Source organism: Callionymus lyra, chromosome 16 (assembly GCF_982586985.1).
Source record: "Callionymus lyra chromosome 16, fCalLyr1.hap1.1, whole genome shotgun sequence".
Classification (NCBI taxonomy): domain Eukaryota; kingdom Metazoa; phylum Chordata; class Actinopteri; order Syngnathiformes; family Callionymidae; genus Callionymus; species Callionymus lyra.
This window is the reverse complement of record NC_141833.1, coordinates 13189282-13215314: the sequence shown is the minus strand read 5'-3', so window position 1 is coordinate 13215314 and position 26033 is coordinate 13189282. Positions and strand designations below refer to the sequence as shown.

Genomic DNA, 26033 nt, shown 5'->3' with positions numbered 1-26033 from the left:
TACCTCCCTGCAAGAGTTGAACATTTGCATATTCATGAAGCACCGGCAGCCATTTCAGAGTGGATTTGAACAGAAAAGGGGGGGCACCGACCCAGAACCCCGACACCACGGGTGGACGTTTTTTTTGTTTAACTCCGTGGCGAGAGCGGCGACACTCGTGCGGGTCGTCGCTGTCCACCGGGGCAAGGTCAGGGTGGGCGCCCGGCACCGGTGGCGATGTGAACCCGTGTCAGGAGCCGCTGACGAGTCTTGCACTTTTTCCAAAAGTGTCCGTCGTCGTCTATTCAACCGCGAAACCTGACAATGGCTTCTGCAATAATGAAGAGCTGCAGGCCCTAGAGTGACCTCTGTCCTCGTGTTGGAGGACGAGCGTCTTCAGACCTTCTCCCAACACCAGGGTTTATCTGGTGCGATCTTTCGGGAGCGTTTTTTTGACGAGGATATTGGAAAAAACTCCTTATCAGGAAGTGAACCATCGGCGGTGCGTTTGTGATGGAGAGAGAGAGCGAACACGAAGAGATAAACAAGAGTCAGATGTGTTGTATTTCGTCAAATCCACGACACATAACCATGAAACTCAGAGTGACATTATCTCGGAGAAACAGAAATTAGCGAATGCAAATGTGCGGCGGAAGAGTTTAGCGCTACAGCTGTTGTGTTTTCGCCGTGAGTGACGGCTTTAGATTTCTGTCTTTGTTTCTCTGGTTATTAAGAAATATCGACTTTGAACTAGAAGTGTCAAACTCAGGACTTGGCGAGTGAAATGTGGCCTAAAATTAAACGGATTCAAATAGTAAATTAATTAATTTAAAAAGAAAACTATACAGTGTTTTTGTGTTGCAATTAAACTTCCGGCCACTAGATGGCAGCAGTCATTACGTTTTCCGCAGCTAAAGGAACAATGAAATTACTGGACTGAGGACGAGAGGATACAGTGGACTCCAGCAGCTTTTAAAAGCTGATGTTTGAACATATTTTGGTTTCAAAACAAATGAAATCACTGGAGACTGACTGAGGACGAGAAGATACAGTGGCGTCCAGCAGCTTTTAAAGCTTATGTCTGGACATATTTTTTGTTTCAAAACAAATGAAAGCAGTAACGACTTCGTCAAGAGTCATGTGGTCTGTAAATTCTGCACACCTGAGTCAAGTACTCGACAATACTACAAATATATCCTTCAGTATTACAATAGATCATACATTTGCCTCTGTATGTGACCCAAAATTTAATTTTATGCGATCTGAAAAGGACTCAAATAGTTGTGTTAATAAATTCATTTTAAGGAAAAATATTAACTCAAAATATTTATCTGGAAACATCAATTGAATCGCTTTCTTGCAAATACACAGATGTGTATTGTTGAAAGAAATACAATTAAAAGTTTTATAATGTTGTTTATTTAGGCTGAGTAGCTAGATAACGTTATTAACATTAGCAGACTATGATAAAGTAGATCAAGCATGGACTGTAGCTAGCACTAGCTAATCAATGTCAAGAAGTAGGGAAGAAGGGATGGGTGAAAGAAAGACCAAAGTAATTCATATTATTAAGATGTTATGCTTTCTATTGTGTGATGCTTGAGGAACAAGTAAACACCAGAAAATCAAAGTCAAAAGGCTACTTTGATTAAACATGGATGGATAGATGGGTCGATAGATGGATGGATATATGAATGGACAAATGGATGGATAGATGGGACGATAGATGGATGGATATATGGATGGACAAATGGATGGATAGATGGGACGATAGAAGGATGGATATATGGACGGACAAATGGATGGTTAGATGGATGGACGGATGAATGAACAGATGTATAGACAGATGGATGGACGATGGATGGATTGATGGATGGACAGGTGGATGGATGGACAGATGGATGGATAGATGGATAGACAAATGGATGGATAGATGGATGGATGGATGGATGGATGGATGGATGGATGGATGGATGGATGGATGGATGGATGGATGGATGGATGGATGGATGGATGGATGGATGGATGGATGGATGGATGGATGGATGGATGGATGGATGGATGGATGGATGGATGGATGGATGGATGGATGGATGGATGGATGGATGGATGGATGGATGGATGGATGGATGGATGGATGGATGGATGGATGGATGGATGGATGGACGGACAGATGGATGGACAGATGGATGGACAGATGGATGGACAGATGGATGCATGGAGCGATGGATAGATGGATAGATAGATAGATGGACAAATGGATTGGACAGATCAATGGATAGATGGATAAACAGATGGATGAAAAGATGGATGGATGGATATATAGATGGATAGATGGATAGACAGAAGGATGGATGGATGGATGGATGGATAGATGGATGGATGGACAGATGGATGACGGATGGACAGATGGATGGACGGATAGATGGATGGACAAAAGGATGGATAGATGGATGGATGGACAGATAGATGGATGGATAGACAGATGGATGGACAAATGGATGGACAGATGGACAGATGGACAGATGGATGGACGGCTAGATGGATGGACAGATGGATGGACAAATGGATGGACAGATGGATGGATTGATGGATGGACAGATAGATGGATGGATAGACAGATGGATGGACAAATGGATGGACAGATCGATAGACAGATGGATAAAAACATAATTTCTCCTATTCCCGCTAATAAGACTTCACGACCAGGACAGGCTTCCGTCCGACTGCGAGGAGGTTCCTACCTGGGATTGAATGTTGGCCCCAACCTGTCCCCCTTGGTACGAGTCCCCATTGAGAGACTGCACACTCATGAACAAGTCTGCAGAGTTTGACATGTTAAAAGAGCCAGCAGAACCTGAGAAGACAGAAGAGAGCAGAAGAGGCAGAGCCGCCGTGAAAGTCCAGAAGAAATGATCGTGCGCAAGCAAAAGAGTTAGTTCAGGAGCTGCAGGTCAAGACTAGAGCAGATATCCATACTTTGAAATAATGCCATGTCACTGTATCCATTAAGTGTCATTTACTTTATATTACTTATTATATGGTTTACATTTCAATAAAGTTAGTATCAATTAAATAATTCGATTTTGAAAAAAAACAACATTTTGTTGAGCTTGGATTTTTTTGTTTTACTTTTTCGTTGAAAACGTAAAATACATGAGGTATTTAGTGGGGATGTAAGAAAAAATGTGACATACACACATTTGTTTAAATTAAATTACTCCATTATTTAAAAAAACAACTTGAAAATAAAGTGTTTCGATTTTTAAACTTTTTTTTGCTCCAAATTTCGAAAGGACAACATATTTTAAAGGGATGCAAGAAAATATCACACACAATATTTATTAGCACAGTCACAGCGTTTTTGTGCTGCAATTAACCTTCTGCCACCAGCAGTCATCAAAATCACTGGGGAATGACTGAGGATGAGAGGATACAGTGGACTCCAGCTGCTTTTAAAGCTGATGTTTGGCTATATTTTGGTTTCAAAACTAATTAAATCACTGGAGACTGACTGAGGACGAGAGGATACATTGGACTCCAGCAGCTTTTAAAGCTGATGTTTGAACATATTTTGGTTTCAAAACAAATAAAATCACTGGAGACTGACTGAGGACGAGAGGATACAGTGGACTCCAGCTGCTTTTAAAGCTGATGTTTGGACATATTTTGGTTTCAAAACTTATGAAATCAAGGGAGACTGACTGAGGACGAGTGGATACAGTGGACTCCAGCTGCTTTTAAAGCTGATGTTTGGACATATTTTGGTTTCAAAACAAATTAAATCACGGGAGATCGCGCAGATGACTGAGGACTAGAGGATACAGTGGACTCCAGCAGCTTTTAAAGCTTATGTTTGAACATATTTTGGTTTCAAAACAAATAAAATCACTGGAGACTGACTGAGGACGAGAGGATACAGTGGACTCCAGCTGCTTTTAAAACTGATGTTTGGACATATTTTGGTTTCAAAACTTATGAAATCACTGGAGACTGACTGAGGATGAGAGGATACAGTGGACTCCAGCTGCTTTTAAAGCTGATGTTTGGACATATTTTGGTTTCAAGACAAATTAAATCACTGGAGACTGACTGAGAACGAGAGGATACAGTTGACTCGAGCAGCTTTTAAAGCTGATGTTTGGACATATTTTGGTTTCAAAACAAATGAAATCGCGCAGATGACTGAGGACGAGAGGATGCAGTCGTCTTCAGCTGCTTTAAAAGCTGATGTTTGGACATATTTTGGTTTCTAAACGAATGAAAGCAGTTACGACTTTGTGAATAGTCATGCGGTCTTTAAATTCTGCAACACCAGAGTCAAGTACTCTGACAATACTACAAATATATCCTACAGTATTGTAATACATCGTGACACGTATCGCCAGATTCTCGCTAACAGACTGGTCGTGCAGGTGAAGCGAGGCGTGTGGTTTATGTCGCTGTCAAAGACGCGCGCCGCTCATTAAGGAAGTCATAAGTGATGCACAGGAAGTCCAAAAGAAAGGTCTTTGTCCTTTAATAGAGTCCAGCTCCCCAGATGTAAAGGGAACATGGCGTAACTTGATTTCAACACCCGGTCCTAATCCAATACTCTGGCCAAGTATCTATATGACAAAAGACTCCGCTTGCCCTTACGGCGGCTTAATGGCATGCACAAGGTCAACCGGACAAGAGGAAGGAAAAATTAACGTCGGCAAGACCTGAGAGGTCAATAACAGAGATGAGGACGGACGTCCAGGGAGAGAGAGAGAGAAAACAATCATATCAGAGCTGGTGAGGGAATGAAGAGACTGGTCTAAGTGGAAATAAGATCAGTGGTCGTTCTGCTATGACCTCACTCTGACAGGGGGGGAGGGGGGGGGGGGGAGATGGAGGCTGACCTGCCGAGTTGGGCGTCGAGGGCGAGTTGGCCTGACTCCCGTGAGCGGACACGCTGGTGGCGTTGACGGCCGTCCTGGCGGCGTACATGTTGGCCTCCTCCTGGAACTTCCCGATGTTTTTCTTGTACCGGATTCTCTTGTTGCCGAACCAGTTAGAGACCTTTGAGGACATCAGACGATAATTTGATTGGTTTATTTATTCCATTACGTTATTTATTTATGCAGTTTGATTTTTTGCCTCTAGGGGTCGCCCCTGCGACGATATTTTAAAACTGGATAAATGAATTTATTTTTTTTACACAAAAAGTTTGATATTGTAATTCAAATAATCAAACTACTCGATGGAACTTTCAGCCAATCACGTGACAGGCAGACAATCCTGTGACTGATCGATCAAGTACCTCATTTTTATTTAAAACGCTAATTTTAAAAATTACATTAGTTAAACAATGAAAACAAATTGAATCTTTTAATATAAAAAATATTTAACTCAATCATTTAATTAAAACAATTTCAAAAATACAATTTAAAATCTATTGAATAGGATTATTGAATGAAAACAAATTCAAACTTTCAACTTAAAAACGATTGAATTCAATTATTTAATGAAAACAAATTCAAACTTTCAACTTAAAATCTATTGAATTTAATTATTGAATGAAAACAAACTCAAACTTTTAATATAGAAAGTATGAATTGAATTAAAAACATTAAAAAAATGAAAAGTTTCAATTTATAAATGATTGAATTCTATTATTAGATCATATAATTTAATGTTAAATATAATCATAACATCCATGTTCGTCGTGAGTGTGGTTCTCACCTGCGAGACTGTGATGCTGCACTTCTTGGCCAGCTCTTCTTTGGCCTCTTCGCTGGGGTAAGGGTTGCTGAGGTGTGAGTAGAAGTACTCGTTTAAAATCTCTGTCGCCTGTTTGTTGAAGTTCCTTCGCTTCCGTCTGCACAGACAGAAGAAAAATCAGTGCTGAGCTGAATAAAAAATCCGTCCAACCTCTGGCCCGTGGGCCATTTTAATGCCAGTGACGACCGCGTTATGATTTCACCTTTTTTTAAACTAAAGGTTTTCTTTTGACTACCTTATCAAAGGTCACTCGTGTGAATCTAAAGTAAAATTATTTCTGAACAATCTGTGCAATTTGTATTAGCAAAATATTTTGCTGGGATATTAACATGGTGGCAAAAACATAAAAAAATTGCAGTGGTGAGTTCACTGAGAGGGAGTGAGGCAAAACATTATTTTCAGTTACAAACTGATTTTATTGTGTGAAAAGGCTAGTCGTTGTGCGTTTTCTCTATTACAGTCCTAACACACCAGCTAAAAAAAACATTTGTTGTATAATGTGTGATGTATATTTTTGTTTAAATATAAATAAAAGTTTAAGCTTCTTATCCTGTTAAAGAGAAAAAATTCTAGACGTGTTTTACCGCTTTTTAAATTTTTATTCAAACTGTTATTACACAGTAATAAAACCCACATTAATGTAATTAATTCATGGACAAAATAACTCACTCATAGTATTTTTTTCACATTCCTACATTCATAAAAAATATTGTATTCCTTCCTCAACTCCCATCATGTACTGCAACACATGAAGCTTGTAAAATATTGACAGCAAAATCTTTAAATCAATTTTACGACAACCTTTGGATCACAAAAGTACACACAATAAATGCTGGCACTCATTAGGTTAGAGTGAAAATATAAAACCATATATCAATGTATTAAAATCAGTCGAACCTTTTTATGACCGTGACATTTCTTATTATACTTTATGATTTTTAAAAAATAGTTTTCACTTTTTGTAGATGACTTGTTTGCGAACATACTCCATTTAATTTGTGTGAATCAAGAGTATTATTACTTCTGAATAATCCGATTTTAAAATTATTTTAAAGCTTTTTAGGAGCAAAATAATTCCCTTTGATGAAAACAAAATGACGGCAAAAACAAAAACAAAAATACGCGGTTCTGAGTTCACTGAGAGGGAGTGAGGGAATTCCTAATGAGTTACAAACTGATGTTGTGAGAAGGTTAGTTGGGGATTTTTTCACACCAACTAAAATCGAATTTAATAAAAAGGCTTTTTAAAGGTATTTGTTTTAGGACTTTTATCTTCTATTTCTTCCTCTATTCATTTGTCATTTTTTAAAGAAAAATATAATGTGCTTTTACAATATTTAACAATTTAAATACATTTAAAATAAAGCGCAGAAAAAAAGTATTATCATTACAAAAATCATTTTAACGCTATTTTCTTTTCTTTCTTTGTTTCAATATCATTTTTTTCCTCCAACTTTGTCCCTCAACTTCTCCTCATGTCCCTCTGGTTCTGATTTTCTAAACTAGGAAAACCACAGACCAGAACCAGACGCTTGATATGGACTCGAGAAGCGAACAGAGCCGAAAAGTAAAAAAAAAAAAAAACCATAATCACGGCGGTCAAAAACCCACCTGGCGTCCAGAAAGCGCGAGCGCAGGATCATGACGGCCTCGCACGTGCTCTGCTTCAGCTGCATCTGGATGGAGCTGAACTTGCGGTGGATGATGCTGACCATGCGCTCGATCTCTTTGGGCGAGATGGGTCGCGTTCGGGACTGCTCCCTCAGCAGGTTCATCACATGGGTCGTGAACTCGTTGCACGCCTGGACGCACACGGAGACAAGAGATCATAGCAAAGAATAAGTTTCACCAGATTGAACAGAAAAAGGGAGAGAGATGGAGAGATTGCTTTCCGAGGCGGCGATGAAAGATAGAATTAAAGCACCAAACCGAAACCCGGAGTCAACCAGTGAGTGAATATTAAAAAGAGCGTTCCTTCAATGGAAGTGAGGATGTGACAAGTGAATGGAAATGTGAAATGACAGCAGGCTTTCAGTCCCGTTCACGTTCAAGAGGTTTTTAACTGTCTCTCCCTCTTTCTTTTCCCTCCATCTCTCCGTCTGCTCCTCTCTCTGTCGGAATCAGTCACTGGATATGACTGAATCGGGAGCTAAGGTGTCTGTTGCTTGTCAACACCGGGGTTACGTCAGTCAGAGTGATGCTCCGACTCGACGTTCTGCTCGTATTACCGCGCCGTCTGTGCGGCGGCGGCGACACCGACGCCGGCGCTCAGGTGTGGGCGATATCGAGTGTGACAGTCGGCGATGACTAGCCTTCCCTTTTTCGGAGGAGATGACAAACCCCCCCCCGACTTCTGAGAGAGTGACAACGAGACATTAGCGGCGTTCGGGGAAATGAGCCCGAGTGTGACGGCGGCGGAGCGGCGGCGTCGGTGGAAGACGCCATGATTGCTCATAAGAATGACTCGGGTGAGAAGCGTCACTGAGATGTGCAGCTCATTCATTCAACTCCTTTTTGTTCAGGCGGGGATAAGAAGACTTGATAAAATGGTCAAATTATTTAATTGTACCATTTACAGGGAAAAAAAACGTTCTTCAGGGCTTTGCTTGTGCGAGTTTCTACCAGGACTCTGATTTCCTCCCACGTTCCAAAATTGTGGGACAAAATATATGCTACAGGGGGTTATTTAAATATATATATATTTTTTTTTTAAATTGTGTTTTAAACGTTTGAATACACATCATGATTTAAAATGAATCTCAAAAATATATTTAATAAATATTTAACATCTCAAACTAATGTAAAACTTGAAATATTGATAAATTAAAAAAAAACCTTATTATTATAATTTAATCTATAATAAATCCAATAATATAAGATATTTATGCTTAGAAAATGTTAATATAATTATCAATATACAGTTTATTTTATATTAATTAATATAATCTTTTAATTTTAATCCTTTTTTATATTAATTTATTTTTTATAATACTTTTTTTTATAATATCATGCTCAGATAATAATGAATAATAATATATATTTTTCTTAAAATATACGCCCACTTAAGTAGAGACTCTTATTTTATTTATCTCATTTTATTTTATTTATTTTTATTTACTTTTATTTTCCTAAATTCTATTATATAATAAAAAAAACACTACAAATCTTTTTCAAAAATTGCAAAAAAAGGATAATTTAGAAAATAAAGAGAATGTTTTTTTACCTGGAAAATTGTAATATAAATAAACAAAATATAAAAGACATAAATAACTTGTTCTGTTTTAAATGCCTAATATTTAATATTTAATAGTAAACGTTTCATAATTAAAAAATGGCAATAAGGCAGAAATTCTATTTGCTACTTTGTTTTATTTGGTTAATAATAAAGAAACTACTTTTTTAAAAAGTAGATAAGTCAAATATATTTTGTTTGAATTTATGAATAAAAAACAAACAATAAGCATAAATTATTGATTATCTATTAAAACATGTGAATAATTATAATCTTGAATGGTTTAAATATATCATAAACACTTTTGCCTTCGACTGCTCCCGATCATCCGTTCATCTGCCTCTTACCCCAAGTAGCTGGGACAGACACCTGTGACTCCATTAAGTAAATAAGTGGAAGAAAAATAAAACCGTGTAAATAAGAATGTGATATTAGTTCATTTGTGTTTAAGAAGAAAACGTCTCAAATATTCTACACACTCTCTTAAACTCTGCCCTGTAGAGGTCAGAGGTCAGACGCAGCTATTTGACCCAGAAGGATGGGTTGACTTGGGAATGTGCCGGGAGATAAGATCTTATCTGTGGGGGTCACACCTCCACTTTACGACCACTTTGGAGGTGATGGACGTCAGTCGGACGTTCGTCTACGACGAGACACAAATATGGTCGTTTGACTCCCCAAAAAAAAACATCTGCCTCCCTTATCTTGTTAGACTTTTATCTCTGCCTCGCTAATGAAATCACACGAATACTTCCATAAAAGATGGCTACAGAGGAAGGAAATCAAAGTGATTCGATCGACTTCCAATGAGATCAAAAGTGGAATTAAATATATATTTTTTAAGAGATGCTGAGGTCGGTTCCGGGGCCCACCTGTTCGTACTTCTCCAGCTCCGTGTGGTAGATCTGCCGGATCTGCGAGAGCTTGGCCCGGTAGTCGGAGTGTTCCGCCGAGTTGTCGGCGCCGATGCCGCCCGTGGCCGCGGCGGCGGCGGCGGCGGCTGCCGACCCGCCGCCCTTCTCCGGCCCCGCCACGCCCTCCGCTAGCAGCATGTTGTCCAGTCGCATCAGCTGGGGATCCGGAGGTTCCTCTTCCTGGGCTCCACGGATACTGAGCACTGGAAAGGGAAGGGAGGAAAAAAAAATAATAATAAATAGATGCCGAGATTACGACCATGCACATCCGAGACACAGAACAGAGCCACGCATTTGTTAAAAACAGCTTGAAGAGCGGAAAGATGGACGTCACTTTAACTTGGCGCTAACTGCGTTACGGCGCAGAGAGGGAAGAGAAACCAGACACTTGCTCACACTGATGGATGAGCTGAACCTGCTGCCGCCTTCACTTCTTTAACACGCATGGATTTTACTTCTGCTTGAGCTCTTCATGTGACGACACACATTTTCAAACACATGTGTCAAAGGGGGTTTGCGCGGCCAAACTCGACACAACATTTCCATTATGTGCTCCCCGACTTCAAAGGGGAAAGAAAAAAGGGGGGAAAAGGGGGTTTCAATTTGAGAAAGTCTTTTACCATTTTTCATGGAACAGATGATGAATGTGACCTCGAAGAAATCAAAAGGGAGATCAATGTTTTTCTTATAGATTGTAAATTGTTCTTTTTTTTCTTCAATGAAAATGCAAAGAATACATTTATAAATTCATTTTTCACAATGTGGAAATTTGATCAAAAATAACTATGCAGCAAAAGAGGAAAAATATACAAAATTTATAAACAACATTTATTTTTTATTTTTTGTGTTGCGTTTGCCTCCCATTATGATTGTAACACATCCCTATTAGAGGGATTATTACTATAAATAACAACTAATAATACAATAATAATAATTTCATTCTGTTTCATTTTCTAAATGTAAAAGTCATTTTTAATTAAAAGAAATGTAGAGTAAAATATGTCATTTTAAAAGAGATCCAAAATGATTTAGGGACATATACAAAGTAAGCTACTTTAATTTTATAAATACAATGCAGAGAATTAAATAGTATAATTTAAAAAAGAAAATTGAGTTAAGTGACTAAAAGATATGAGGAAAGTAACATAACAATTTAAAAGTTTATTGTTTTTATATTTCACACTTTTTGTAATTGGATTAATTTTAAAAAAAAAAGGTAAAAATCCAATACATATATAAAAAGTTAACAGATATAATAGGCAAATTCATTTAATTTAACATTTAAAACGACACAGTTTGACATCAGATCCTTCTGATAGAACACAACTCATATAGTGATGCGTTCAAAGACAAGAGAAAATCATTCAAATCCATCAAATTATTGTAAATTATGATTTTATGAAATTATTATATCATAATCTGAGAGAAACTCATCAAGTCCATATAAAAAAAATAATTATTTAGCCTTTTATTTCTTATAAAATCCCCAAAAATATTCCCTTCAGTTCATCTTTCTTCTCACACGACTTTCCAAATCATGTCTTTAATATCATCTCCGCAGATTCAGCAGAAATCCCAGGTATATTTTTAAGTCCCGCCGCCGACCCACTGCTGTCGACTCAAATCTTGCTGCTCGTCTTCACGCGATTTTGAACTTGTGACTCTCGGAACGCTCCCGTGATGAGAGGAGTGACGTGCGAAAACACCAGAACAAACGCTGACAAAGAAAAGCGAGGCTGAAGCCGCGGAAACATGTGTGAGGAGTCTTGTGATGCTCGAGCCCTCGTGGACTTTTACAACGTCTACACAACGCTGTGTGTAAACTGAGAGTGTGACGCGGGAGTCAACGTGTCAAACTCTCGGACGATCAAAGACGTTTTTTAAACAAAGGCAGACACGGGAAACCCTGACGATCACCATGTTTGTTATGTTGCAGGAGCAGGAAACAGATTCACAGGAAGTAGATTATATATTTTTTACTGACCACCATTTTTTAAACCCCACCTGTTTACACCGAACAGGGTTCTGCAACACCCTTTTTTGACCGCTACTTTTACAGACTTTTTGTTTTCACCGCTTACAAGGTCATGAGGTCACTTCCTGTTCATGCTGTACCTCAGAGCACAGCGACCCCTGTTGGTTGTTGTTTACTGGTGTGTGTTTTTGTTTGTGTGTGCATCGAAAATGAGCGACTTACAACCGTTTTGTCTTATAACTCCTTCCCACCAATTCTGTACTTGTCATCATTTTATTTACTGTTGTGTTCATTTTATATAGTTTATTAGTTTTTTGTAAAGCGTCTTTCAGTTTAAAAGTGCTTTAGAAAACCTGAGGTATTAATATTATTATGTTTATTTTATATTTGTCATTATATTACTTGATTATTATTATATTATCATCATTTTTCTTTTTATTTATTTATGTATTATTATTTAGATTTGTGTTATATGTCTTAATAAGTATGTGTAATCTTAATTTATTTGTTTTGTGAATTGCTGTGGCACCTAAATGTCCCCATTGAGAAAAGTAAAAAAGGTCAACTATATCATATCAAATCATTAGAAAGTGAGTCTTTTAGGAGGCAGGTCTAAAGTTAGTGGAAAGTCAAAATGATCATATTTGTTTTAGAACAAAAAAAACAAAACAAGTTTAAGCTCTATATCAATCAAATGAGAGCTTTTTTGGTGTTTTTCTACTATTAAATTGTATAAAAACCTATTAATAATGTACTGACATAAGCTTGTTTTGCTCTTTTTTAATGTTAAATAGGTACATTGTATAAAAAAAGCTGTATTTTTTGGGGCATTCTATGAACAAAATTGTGCGTTTATTATCCTTAAATGTTGCCCAACTCATTTTGTGTTATAAAGTCTTTGGACCCATGGTTGTGTCGTAAAATATGAGACGCACTTATGTTTAGTTTATTTTCTTTTTTTACTATATGAGAAAAATAAATATACATAAAAGTAAGGTCAATATTATGAAATGTTGCCGTGTCAAGCTATGAAGCTACTTTTCTCAGAGGAAAACATTTCTGTTGTTCTTACTGTAAAAAATATATATTTATAAAGAGTAGAAAAAAGACTTTAAAAGAGAACATCTGCTTCATTTGCTTCATAAAGCTAAGGAGCTACATAACTCAAGTTTCAAACTGCACGTATACAACATTGAAACACAATATCGAAGCTTTAAAAAAACCTTGAAAAAGGTCACGTGTGTCCACAGATAAAAGTGACTTTAATATCAAAAACGACATGTCGTGCCTCTTCCTGCCACCAGAAGGCTCCCTCGCTAAAGAACCGCTTCCCTCCCTCAGGGGTGTCGAGATCTGTCCACCAGGTTCATCCCTCCATTTCATCCCGGCGTCTTCAAGGACAAAGACGACGACACCCGAACCAATCCGACGACTCCGGCATCTATCACGGTGACTCGCGGCGACCATCCAATATGTGAACGACGGCTTCAGTGACGGCGCCCTTTTTTTTTTTGAAAGTAACGAGGACGTGAGGTCGAGTCGCCCTGTGACCTTTGCGGCCAGTGGGGGGTCCAGATGGAATTTTCAGGGGCGGCATGTTGAGCTCATCCTCCCTCCCTCTCTCTCTCTCTCTTTCTCTCTTTCACCTCCCACTCTTTCCTCCCTCCTTCCAGCCACAACACCATCCATCCATCCGCTCCCACACGTGAGCTCGGCTCAAGAGGCAAATGTCAATGGCTATCAGACGGCGGCGAAAAGGTCAGGAGTTCAGAGGCGGGGCGACGGAGAGCGCCGGTGGGTTTTTTTTTTTTCGGGCGCCCGATGGAACACGTGGACATCCTTCATGTGAATCACACCGGCGGGAAATTATAACCCCCCGTTTTTTCTTTTTTTTTCACCGAAACCGAACTCGAGAAAAAACAGTGGCGCGTTCCAAACCAGAGGGCGTGAATCTAATGAGCCTAAGAGCGATTTAACCAGCGAGCGCTGGACCCGAAGCATGAAATGGATTAAATAAATACAATTAATAAGAAGGATCTAAGAATCCAACGCCGCGTCCGCCGTAATTACCCTAAACACCGCCATCAGCGTTATTTACTTCCGAAGGCCGTAATGGCGATGAAATTGATTGAACCTGGGTGAACCCTCGGACCGTACATTAACATGATCGCCCCACAACAACAAAAAAAAAAAAAAGACTCCATTACGAGAAGCTTCTCCTCAGATGTTCGTCGCAGGGACAGTCGCTGATTGTTATCAGAGGAAGAAGAAGAAGAAAAAAAAGGAAGACGGCCATCATCTCGTCTTGATCATTACCGACAGACTTAATTGAACAATGAGAGGACACAATTCCCCACTCAGTCGCTTCCTCCCTCCTCCCTCCTCCCTCCCTCGTCTGGTCTCCTTCCCTTTTGTGCAGAGTCGTCGCCGACATCCTCGGACCGGTGAGGCTGGACGACGAGAAGAGCCGAACAAACAGAGAATCTCACTTATTAATGTCGGAATAGTAGGTGGATCAAAGGAGAAATCAGATTTTTACTGAAACTATTATACTATAACGTTCACAGAGTGGCTTTAAAACATTAACACAGAATCAAAGGTAGCATCTAAACAAAGCTAGCTTAGTTTGAGGTTAAAGTTGTGTCGAAGTTTGACTACTTTTACTTTAGATTTTTCCTTATTCTTACTTTAAAATGCATTTTTTTATTTCCTTTTTTGTATTCCACAATTCTATAAATAACCCAAATACATGTTTTCAGCAAAGACACTTAAAGTGGCCTCAGAGATGGCAGGAGCCAAGGTCTCAAGCAGTCAATATGATTTTTTTTTTAGTAGGTAAATAAGGTGCAATAGACAGAGGTTGAAATTAAGTTTTTCTTTTTTAACTGTAATATAAAACTTTGAAAATGGAATGTTACACTTGTTAGCTTAGCTGCTCAATAACAGCTAAGCTAACAATCTAGCAACACATTTAACAACGATTATATTTGCCATTATGATTATTTATTAAAATGAAATACAATTTAATCTTTTTTTTATAGCCACTAGTCCCCTTTTTGAAGTTTCATGTTTACTTAAAAAAGTATTTTTTATAACAATAAGCCAGTTTTACCTGATTTAATGTTTCTTTTTAGCGTTTCTAAATGTTTGTATATATTTAAATGTGGCTGAATCTTAGTGACGCTGATGGATTCAATCACTTTTAAAATTGACTTCATGTTATAAACAGTAAAGTGAGTTTCACTAATGTCCTATTTTTGTACTTTATTAATAGAAAAAGTGTGACTTGGTCATTTTTAACTTGGTTAATTATTTGTGTAAAGAGGAGAAAGATATGCTTTATTTAGTCACAAATGCTGTTTGACTGATAAAGGTACTACAGTTAATAGTTCCCTAATATGTTTTTTTTTTTTTTTTTTAAAAACAACAATACGTCGAAGAGAAAAAAAAATATTGTCCTTAAGCTAAAATATAGTATAAGGTCTTTTTGAACCTTCAAGAAAATGTGGCTTTATTGAAAAGTTTAGTCTATTAGCTCCAGAAACATTTTGAGCCAAAAACAAAAATATAACTCGAACAATCTAACTACTGCTAAGGAATCAACTATAAAGCAAAATAAACAAACATTAAACAGGTGATATTTCTTGATGTATTTTTTTCAAATTATTTTTCCCACATCAAAGGTGTGACGCGTTTCAAACCCCCTGATCTGGATCTAAGAAAAAAACACCTCTTTGCCTCTCGAGCGCAACACAAACATCACTTTGAACACAACTTGATTATCGCTGACGAAGCAAAACAAAAAAACTCGAGCCGTTTTTTTATTTACTGCCGGATTATTCCCATAGTCGCACTTCCCGCTGTGTCCACACCACAAGAGTGTAAATAAACATGCTAATTAAGCCTCCCCCACACACACACACACACATTCTACACAACCATGCATATTGGCAGACAACGACCACGGGTCCGAGGCCCTGCGAGTGCTTTTTATACGAAGCCTGTTTAATTAATGATATCGAGACGTTCTGTCACAATTAGGCAGATTTACGGTCAGACGTGCCCGACAGGCATGATGGGAGTTTAACCTCCGTGCCTCTGACTGGCAGCTCGGAGCCAACGCTGGACTGGATCCATTTCCTGTCAATAGAGTAATTCGATACACTGCACGGCACCAGTGTTTGTGTGTGTGTTATGTGTGTGTGTGTGGTGTGTGTGTGTGTGCTCTCGTCGATCACATGACCTCCGCAGAGAGCCGGTGCCTGTGCATCGATTGTGTGGGCAAACGTCATCTATGGTTTCAGCAGTTCATAAATCAGCTCAGCCTCTGACAGCGTGTGTGTGTGTGTGTGTGTGAGTGTGTGTCACCAGGAGTGAAAGCGACAGCCACATGATAATGTAACATCACCACCATTCGTCCCCCGCCACACAGCATCTCCGAGACCCAACAACAAGCCCCCCGGAAGAAGAAGAAGAAGGGAAAACAAAGCGGCGTGATGTGCAGCAGACATGACAAGTATCACCGATACACACCTCCTCTCGCATCTGCAGCTCAGCTGTGTGTGTCGCGTCGGTTCGACCCGGTTCTCAGCACCAAACGCTGAACGAGATCGTCTTTAGCAAGATTCCCCCGCCAGTACCGTCGTGACAACACCATCAATAATGGAGGTTTAAGTCAGGAAACCAATTTAGAATTCAACTTTTTACTCCACCGTGATATTTTATTTAACTAATAAATAAACAAATGCCTCAAAAACAACATGTTTTCATTTAGCTAGATATTTATTTTAATTTAAATCAGGTAAAAGTGTACATTATTCTTCATTTTATTATTATTTTTTTTTTTAATTCAAGTGATTTGACCCTCTTACTTTTTTTTATATATTAATTAATTCCAGGCGACCTTTTAAAAGGTTACTTCAATATAGTTTACCACTCGGAATGATCCATAGTTTGCTTTTCATTACTGATATTTACATATTATATGTTATGTTTTACTATGATATGGTTATAATTGTATTGTTTGGATGTGTGGGTTTCCCCTAGGGGTTGAATTTGGTACTTGTTTTTCCTTAAAATAGTTTTGTTTATTCAAATTAAACTTTAAAAATAAAGTAAATGGCACTAGCTAGTAGTAACACAAATGGTTGTAAATACATTGGGTTTTTTCCCCAATAAAATATATATTTAATTCTAAGGTGTGCAGATGTTTCTGATGTGAATTGAAAAAATTATAGAATAAGTCACCAATAATAATCACCAATAAAGAAATGAAGAAATCAGAAAAACAAATAAATACATATTAAAGCTAAAGTAAATTAAATGTGCCATTTAATTTAAAAATATATATATAACAGGATGAAGTCAAATATTAGCAGTAAAAGGACACAATATTAAAAAATAAATAAACACAATTTGAAATCAGACAAACAAACACCCTTTAAAAGATGGATACATGACAGATAAATATGATAAAAATGGTTTACTACCTAAAATAATCGATCGTTTGCTATCCATTACTGATAGTTTTATGTAATTTTTATTTTATTTTGTTTTGGTGATGGGTGGGTTTCTCTTAGGGGTGAGTTTGTGGTTCTTGTTTTCTTTTGTTGTTTGTTTATCAAAATGAAATCTTGAAAAATAAGGTAAATCAACAATTTACATCAACATGGCATCAAAATTGTTGGTTATTAAAGTAGTTGTTTTTTTTCCCTAATTGATATGGATATTTAATTGATAAGTCTGTAGATATAGAAATAATCTAGATGTTTCTGTAAATTATCGCAAAAATTATAGTATAAGATAAGATGTTTTTTTTGTCCAAAAAGTGGGGGAATTTTGATCGTACCAGCAAACAAGATTACAGAGTTATTGACAGAAAGTATGTATTTTACAACAAATCACACGTAATGAAAAGAATAAATCACATAAAAATAAATGATATTGAAACTTGGTAATTTAAATGTGCATTTAAATCTAAAATATATTTAATTTACACAAAAAGCTATTTAATTTTAGTAAAAACATAAGAAGATTAAATCATAGGATAGCAGTTAAAGGACACAATGTTACTAAAAAAAACAGACATAAATGAAGGACAAAGTGATAAACGCACTGATGTTCTCGTCTTCCAACACATCATCATTAAAAGCATGACTTCACCGCACAGAGGTAAACTACTCGGCCAAGCATAGCCGTTATCATTACGCGGCGCACTGAATGAATATTAAATTCAATTTACTGTGTACGTGGCCACTTCTACCAAATTAAATCCTGCCTTTAAGAAAGAACCAACCGCCCCCCGCCCCTGACGATAAAGTCAACGACACGGAAACCACCGTCCGATGCTGTCTTTTACAATGTTGCGTTCGCCAAGAGGAAGATTTGTGGCGGAGCTCATGGGAAAGTTTCTTGGGTCCAAAACGTTCCCTCCATCACTAGATAATGGGAAGCTGTACAGTCTCGGCACACAAGGGCACAGTCGTAAAACAGCTTTAAAGCAGCTTTATGTTTTATCAGCAATCATGAACAGAACGGAAGCAGAGCTGTAGTGTTTGTATCTGACACCGGGGCGGAAGAGGGAGGGATGGTGGAGGTGGGTGAGGTGGTGGTTGGCGGGGTGGGATGTGGGGTGGCGGGGGGGGGGGGGCGCAAGGACAACAGCAAAGAAATACGGTGGGGATAGTGATGGAAAGAGAATGAAAGGCGAAAAATAGAAATGGAATAGAAAAGCGAGGTGTCAATTAAAAAAATGAACCCCGGTGCATTTGGGAGGTGACAGCTGGTGGGAGACGAGCTGACAGGCGTCACATTAGGCGGATTTGGTGGCCGCTCCCCTCATTCCCTCCTTCTCCCTCTCCTCCCTCTCTCCGGCTTCCTTCCACTGGTGATCGGCAGTTTCTCATGCGGCAGGAGAGGCGGCTGCCAGCCATGCAAGGAACTCAGCTCGGGTGTTTTGAGAACAAGTTCCCCCTGCAGCTACTCCTAATAACGGTAATTATCGTCATCATCGGAGGCTTAAGCAGGCCAGCCGGGGCCCGGAGGGTCCGGGCTGATAATGAGGAAGCCGGAGAAAAGGAGGACCGGCTCTGACACCAAAGACGAGCTACTCTAGGTTAAAAAAAAAAAGAAGAAAAAATCTTCATTAAAATAATTTATTATTAAAATAGGCAATAAATTAAGCCCCCGGCTGTGATCCCTTTTCTTGAGGTGTCCCGAAATATAATCTCCCCGTGATTGAATCAAAGTCATTGTGCAGCCGCTCCGGGCTGATAACCTGAATAGACGAGGAGAAGTCACAAGCTTGTGGAGCGTTGGGCAGCAGAATCGCTGGAGAAGACAAAGACGGCTCTATGCGGGGCCACACTTTGTGGAGAAACCCTCTCATGAAAAGATTCCATTATGGAGCTTAATAAACTGGACGTTTAAAGCTGCCAAATTTTGAATCCTAAATCAAAAGTACTGGATGTCCTTGACACCGTGACCATCGACCAGAAGTTCCCAATAACATTTGGAGAATCAAAGGTTTAAGGACGGGATCATGACGAACTATAACCCGTGATACCAAGTGGTACTTTGTTGCCCGGGATCCCCCTTGAAAGTGTTTTGTCACAAAAGCATAGCAGCATTGAGTATGCACTTATCGCTTTATTTCTAGTCGTAAAAAAAGGCTTTCAAACTTGAGGTTGTCCCAGGTCAAGGTCCACATAGGTCAGAAACATGGATATCATTATTATAGCAAACCAAACTTTGGGCCCTACCGCATGGTACCGTGGGTTTCATCGAGGTATAAGATGTGTTCCCCAACAAAGCTCAAGATACACTAAAGGACATAAGCAGTGAAAAAGAATCAGTTGCCGCTGAATACTAGAAGTGTGTATTGGCAAGAATCTGGCGATGCATATCACGATACAGTGGCAACGATATCATATATAGCAACTCTTATAACAAGGATATATTTGTAGTATTGTCCGAATACTCTACTCTGGCGTTGCAGATTTAAAAGACCAGCTTTCATTTGTTTTGAAAACAAAATATATCCAAACATCAGCTTTATAAGCTGCTAGGGTCAACTGTATCCTCTCGTCCTCAGTCCTACCTACCTACCTACCTACCTACCAACCAACCAACCAACAGGTATCCAAGTTTTGTTTCTAACCGACTAGTAGAGAATCTTGGCAGCAAAAGTTATCTAAATGTCCCTGATTAGATCATCCTTAGGAGTTAAGTTTTCTTTACTTATTCTGTAGTTCCAAGCCAGACCAGGCCAAACAGTTGGCGAACCGGTGACATGGTCAGTACAAGGAGGAGGTGGCCCACGACAGTTAGCATATTGGCCTCACCGTTGCCCTACAAGTCGTCCCAACACACCCGGACAAGACGACAAACAAGGGGTCCCGCAACACAATCCTCCCCTATTCTCAGCAGTGTGTGTTCCTTCGCCTGGCACATTTCATAAGGCTTCGCTCTTTGACTGGTGATGAGTTTATGCGAAGGTAATTAACAGTAATTAATCCTTAATTACAGCAATTAGCAGAGTCGCAGTAAATTAAGCCACATCTGGAGGCGCAGCTCCGACTAGGGGAGGGCTCCCTGGCATGGGGGAACAGTACGTGGAAGTGTTGGAGGGTCGAAAGATTGCCCGCCGACTCCTTCGGGATCAATGAGAGTCCCTCCACGGTGGGTGGTCGGGGTTGGGGGGATCTGGTGAACCGGGAAGGTGAGGACTTCTAAACAAAACCCGCCTCATCGCAGAAAGATGAGCTCCCCGAAGCTAACAACCACCACCATATGGCAACTCACAACCACCCTCCGATCCGCCTCGCTCGACTAACCTCGACAACAACATGCAAGTATTTACAGTAAAACCCGACCAAATTGGGCAGAGAGAACAAATATTTATCATTTGCGACCCTGGAATTTCTTCTTCATTACACTCTGGTTCTGAAGTCTTGTATGCATTCTGAAAGAGCGTTGGGACAAACCAGAGTTATTAAGGTAGAATGAACCATTTTGGCAGTCTAGGAGGAACAGGTTGGGTGCTGTCGCAATGATCGCAGAACACACCTGTTGTACACACAAGTTCCCACCAAAAAGCTCTAAGAAAAATATTCGCATGAACCAGTGAACGTGGTAGAACTTTACTTGAATGCAACCCTAAGTATGCCAGCCACTGCACAATCCCTTGTTTTACAAAGAATCCAGTATAGGTTTATGCCTGCACGCCCGGACAAAAACTGTGTTCTTAGTCAATTAAATTTTATTCATGGGTCACACCAATAGCTCAACTACGTCGTGACTCATCATCAACGTCACAAATACAGGATGTGTCCAAGTTCCCCAACCCAGGAGCAACAGTTAGAAGGTCCCATATTGAGTTTTTGTTCATCTCATTTTCACTAGTTTACAGGTTTGTTTTTATACATACAAAATATTATTTGTAAAGGTCCGTTTTGGGGCCCCCCTCTATATCATGACAATGACCTCGTTGTTGTTGCTAGCTCTGTTAGCAATCTTCTCTAACACCTTTAAGGCTATCAAGGACAGCTCAGAACCTCCAAGCTCTAAACGTGCAATTTCTGGCATGAGATGCATTCAGGGTTTTTTTTTTTTTTTAATAATAACAAGAAACAATGTTGAAGAATACCCATGATGCACTAGCACTCCGTTGATGACAGCGCTCCTCTGCACTGGAACAATAACGATGTTAGCCACATGCCACTTTCTCATCCACGAATAGATCTGATCCTATTGTCCCTCCTAAATATAGACGTTTTCCAAAGTCCAACATCGTAGTACACGTCACAAACCAGACATCCTCTATAACGAGATCCTGTGGAACAATAAAGATTGACAGATATGATATCGTATATGTCTCAGATGGCAGTCAGATAGCCTAGATTGAATCACTGCAAAATCTTTCTTCTTTTTTTTTTTCCTCGTACTTCTGCACAGTCAGACAGTCGAAGCCCCCGAGGTCCGATACTGATCACACAGCCATAAAACTACAGAGAACACTTCAGTTGTCCCGTGACAAACCACAGAGAAACTAAAAATACTAATGCAGTGGACTAAGAGGGGCGTGCAGAGGAGCATTCCACTCGTAGATGGAAGGCCGTAAAGCCACGAGGAAGCCAGCCATGGTTCATATCGTGGGATATATGTTGCCTTAGTTTAAGCTTAATGTGTAGTTGTAAAAAAACATAATAAATATACATTATAAGAATCCAACTAACAGTAAAATAGAAAGATTGCCAGCTTTTCAAAGGACTAATATAAACTGGCAACTACTGAAACGACAATTAAATGCAGTTCAAGCTGGGATATATATTTGGAGATTATTATTATTATTATTTGTTAATATGGAATGATTACATTGAATAATAAGTTCTTACAATACATTAAACTTCCTTTATTATTAAAAAAAATATATAGATTTACATTAAAGTAATATTATAATTACAGTTTATAATATAAAGATAAATCTAATATTTTAAAATAAGCTGATTTAACTAAATAAATATATTTAAAAAAATCCAGGTTCAGTGAAAATAAATGTTATTTGTGACAATATTAGTAAAATTAAAATCTTAATAAAAGACAGAACAAAAGAAATCAGGAGAAAAAAATAAAATAAAATGTAAAGTAGATTGGATTAAAAGTGGGGAAGGGAAACAAGATCAAAATTAAATAGAAATCAAATGAAATATCTTTAAATAGTGAAAATTCTTTAAAATAATTTCAACTTAAAGCCCTCAGAACCCCCAAAATATGTTTTTGTTGTATGGAAGGAAACTAGAGTAGTAGGAGAAGAACACACAAGAAAGTCAAGAGTAGCTCCAAGCTAAATATTTTAGCAATTACAAGTCTATTATTGTGCGCACTTTGTGACTAACTTTATTTGTTTAACAAGGTAAAAACCGACAACTTTGTTTTACTAATTCACAAATACGGTGTAAATAGTTTTACCGTTTTATTTTCACACTGAAAATGGCAATTAAAACAATTCTGATAACAAAACTAAAGTTTGTAAATATTCTTTTTGTCGCCCCAAAAAAGAGAAAAAACACAATCTGGCAGCGGAACAAATGTCTGGCGGAGCATCAGGTAGCATTAATATTGGAAACTGGAAGGATTCGCGCCAGCAGGAAAATCTGGTCTCTCATCACGCAGCCTCCTATCAAGGCGGAATAAGTCAAACTGACTTTGCTCTGCTGTGTGTGCACTTTGTTTGGACGCTGTCACAAGCGCGGAAATCCCATTGAGGTTTACTGTTTTGCCAGTCCGGGTGCTGCGATGACTAGTGATGCCTAGCCTGCCCCCGGCTGTCAGGAATGAAAAACAATGCGAGGGATCACTGTCCATTAGTCAGAGCGCCTCGCTGTCACACACTCCACAACACCAGAGTTACTCTTTACATATGATTCAGAATAAAGTTCAACTACACCTTATGCAGCTGCAGTTTAAAGAAAATCATGTGATTAACTTTTAATAATCTGTTTCATGGTTTTTAATGAAGCCATTACATTTTTTAACACTGCAGACGTTCATTTTTATTTAAAACAATAACTACCATGATAGTTATTTTAGTGTGTGTGGCCAATGTGGCAATATGGTCAGGACATTTATATGGTGTTCAGTTGCAACTCCTACGTGTATAAAAGTACATCATCAACGCACAGAAAAACCCTATGCACGCGATGAGAAAGTGCTCTGAGTCGGTCACTGGCATGTGCACGTAAGGTACACTATCAGCACACACACACGTGTTCGCTTGCCAAGCTTGGTAAATATTTTATTAAAATTATACAGTGGCGCAATACACACTTCCCCACAGTTAAAGCTTGCAAAGGCGTCTGAGCCAATCGGTGATGGGTGCCCTACTCTGCCTCCTATTGGCTCTTGACGAGATGGACAGGTTGGGTGCCTAATCAGAAAGTGGGCGAAGCATATTCAGCGCCCCTCCCCTGATTCCAAATCTCGCAGGAGGTACAGGAAGTGACCGCGAGAGCGCAGATTGTCTCCAAGCGTATCACGTACAGGCAGTGACAGACTGCGAGTGTGTCTCGAAGGGTGGACGGGGGTCTTTTTGCGCGCTGACGATGTACTTTTACGTGAGCAGGATTTGGTCACTGTAGAAACGCCTCACAGTTTGGTGCCCCGTGTGAGGGTTGTATGGTCATGTTTGGAATTGCTTTAACGGTTAAATTCTTTTTACTAGACCCACATTTTCAACAGGATTGAATATTGCAACCCATGATGTGTGTGTGTGTGTATGTGTAGTTAAAAGTTCAGGACCAACATTTAAAAACCTCAACACTAGACACTTGACAAGGTAAGGATGTATGTGTGTATTTGCGGGTGTGTGTGTTTTAGTGTAGCGGTCCAGCCAGTCTAAGTGGCCGGGCTAGCAGGCCAACCGCACCACTCGTGGATAAAGCCGAGTCATTAATCACGGGCCTGTGGGATCGTCCCACTGTAGCGGAATAGTGGGTCAGAGGGAGCTCCTGCTGTCACTCATCAGTGAAGAAGTGTGTGTGTGTGTGTGTTTGTGTGTGTGTGTGACGCCGGTCTGCAGCAGGGGGGGGGGGTGTTTTGGTTGAGTTTGTCTCATTTTGCCTCAAGCTACAAAAAAATAGTACTGAAGAATTAATGCATTAATGCAAACACCAACGTGCGAGACGTCATTTACATGAAAAGCATATCAGCTCATCCGGTGGGAATGAAGGCGGCGTTCCTGCCCTAAAAGCTGAGGCTTGTTTTTTTCTCCCGCCCCCCCCCAAATAAAGACAACACTGCTGAGCTGCAAACAGCCCTGTGGTAATATCATATTCAAATTAAAGAAATATGCGTGTCGAGGATGTTTTCAATGAAGCAATGTTTGACCTATTTTAACACACTGCAGGCTCTTCAATTTACATCCAAGCTAATAAATCTGTCAGTCAACCTTCTTACGCTGATTAAAGGGCAGCAACGTGAACAAGAGTCTCGGATATATCAGGCAGGTTTTTTTTTTCTTTTTTTTTTAAAAGACTCTCCGCAGGTGTTGAACCTGAGCTGGAGACGGATGAAAAGAATGAATAGTGCGAGGAGCAGAGGCAGATCATTCAGCAGTCAGTCAGCTGTAACCATGGAAACTGAGCGAAACCATGATGTCAACCAGTTTGTCCGGACTAGTTCCTAGAAATGGTTTGCAGCAGCATTCCACAGCTCGACCGCTACAGAAATGTAGCTGAAGTAAGAATATTTCAAATGTTTCGGTTCACTTGTTTACTGATTATTGCTAAACTTTTAAGAATATTTTGTCCCTTACCCTACATTGTATGTATGTATATAGATATATATATCTGGCATAATTTATTGTTGAACCTTTTGATTACTATCTTGGGTCAATAAAGCTTAACCTTACCACCCCATAACATGCATATGGTCATGTTATAACAGAGAAACTGTGTCTTTAAGTGAAAACACTAAAATCCTTAGAGCCAAGGTCTCCAACAGTAAAGTTCTAACACAATTTCATAAGATTTATTTGCTATTTTTGTAAGTGAACTAGGGTCAATTAAGCATAACCTGAGCACCTCATAACACTCACATGTTAATGTTATTGGAAAGACACTGTTTCTTTAAGTGACAAAAAGTGATAAAAAATCCTTGTAGGAGCCAAGGTCTCCAACAATTAAGTTGCCACACAGTTTTTTTTAACCTTTTGGTAGTTAGCTTGGATAAGTTAGCTTGACATTACCACCTCATAACACAAATATATTCATGTTATTACAAAGAAACTGTTTCTTTAAGCGACATCACAGACAGCAAGATGACATCACTAAAATCCTTGAAGGAGCCAAGGCCTTCTGCAGGAAACTTAAACACTTTGATATGTTTAATTTTGGTAGAGAGCTAGGTTAAATTTAGCTTAAACCACCATACAACACGATTATGTTTTATTTGATAATTTATATATAATCAATATGTTTATAATTGTAAACTGAATGCTATACCTGCTAGCTTAGCAAGTCGAAAACAAGGACATTTACCACCAAAAATGATAAGGATTTGAATCCACATTTTGTAAATGTTTATAATTATATAATTTGTACTAATAAAGTCAACAATTCTGTATCTACAGTACACATTATAAGGTCGGATTGAATTTAACAATTTGAACTTCCTTCCCAGCAGCCCCTCG

At 39.0% G+C, this 26033-nt stretch overlaps 1 protein-coding gene across 4 annotated transcripts in view; it reads right to left on the bottom strand.

Annotated features, from left to right (window-relative positions):
- The window catches only part of pbx1a (pre-B-cell leukemia homeobox 1a), a 74481-nt gene that overhangs the window by 9836 nt on the left and 38612 nt on the right, over positions 1-26033 (bottom strand). For 2 of the 4 annotated variants that reach the window (XM_087810806.1, XM_087810807.1), the window contains exons 3-7: positions 9829-10073; positions 7336-7526; positions 5686-5821; positions 4863-5022; positions 2724-2836 (exon numbers count right to left, since the gene is read on the bottom strand). In XM_087810806.1, coding sequence (XP_087666932.1) covers positions 2724-2836; positions 4863-5022; positions 5686-5821; positions 7336-7526; positions 9829-10073 — 845 coding nt within the window. The remainder of the gene's footprint in view (positions 1-2723; positions 2837-4862; positions 5023-5685; positions 5822-7335; positions 7527-9828; positions 10074-26033) is intronic. The other 2 variants (XR_015713526.1, XM_087810808.1) reach the window with 1 other exon arrangement.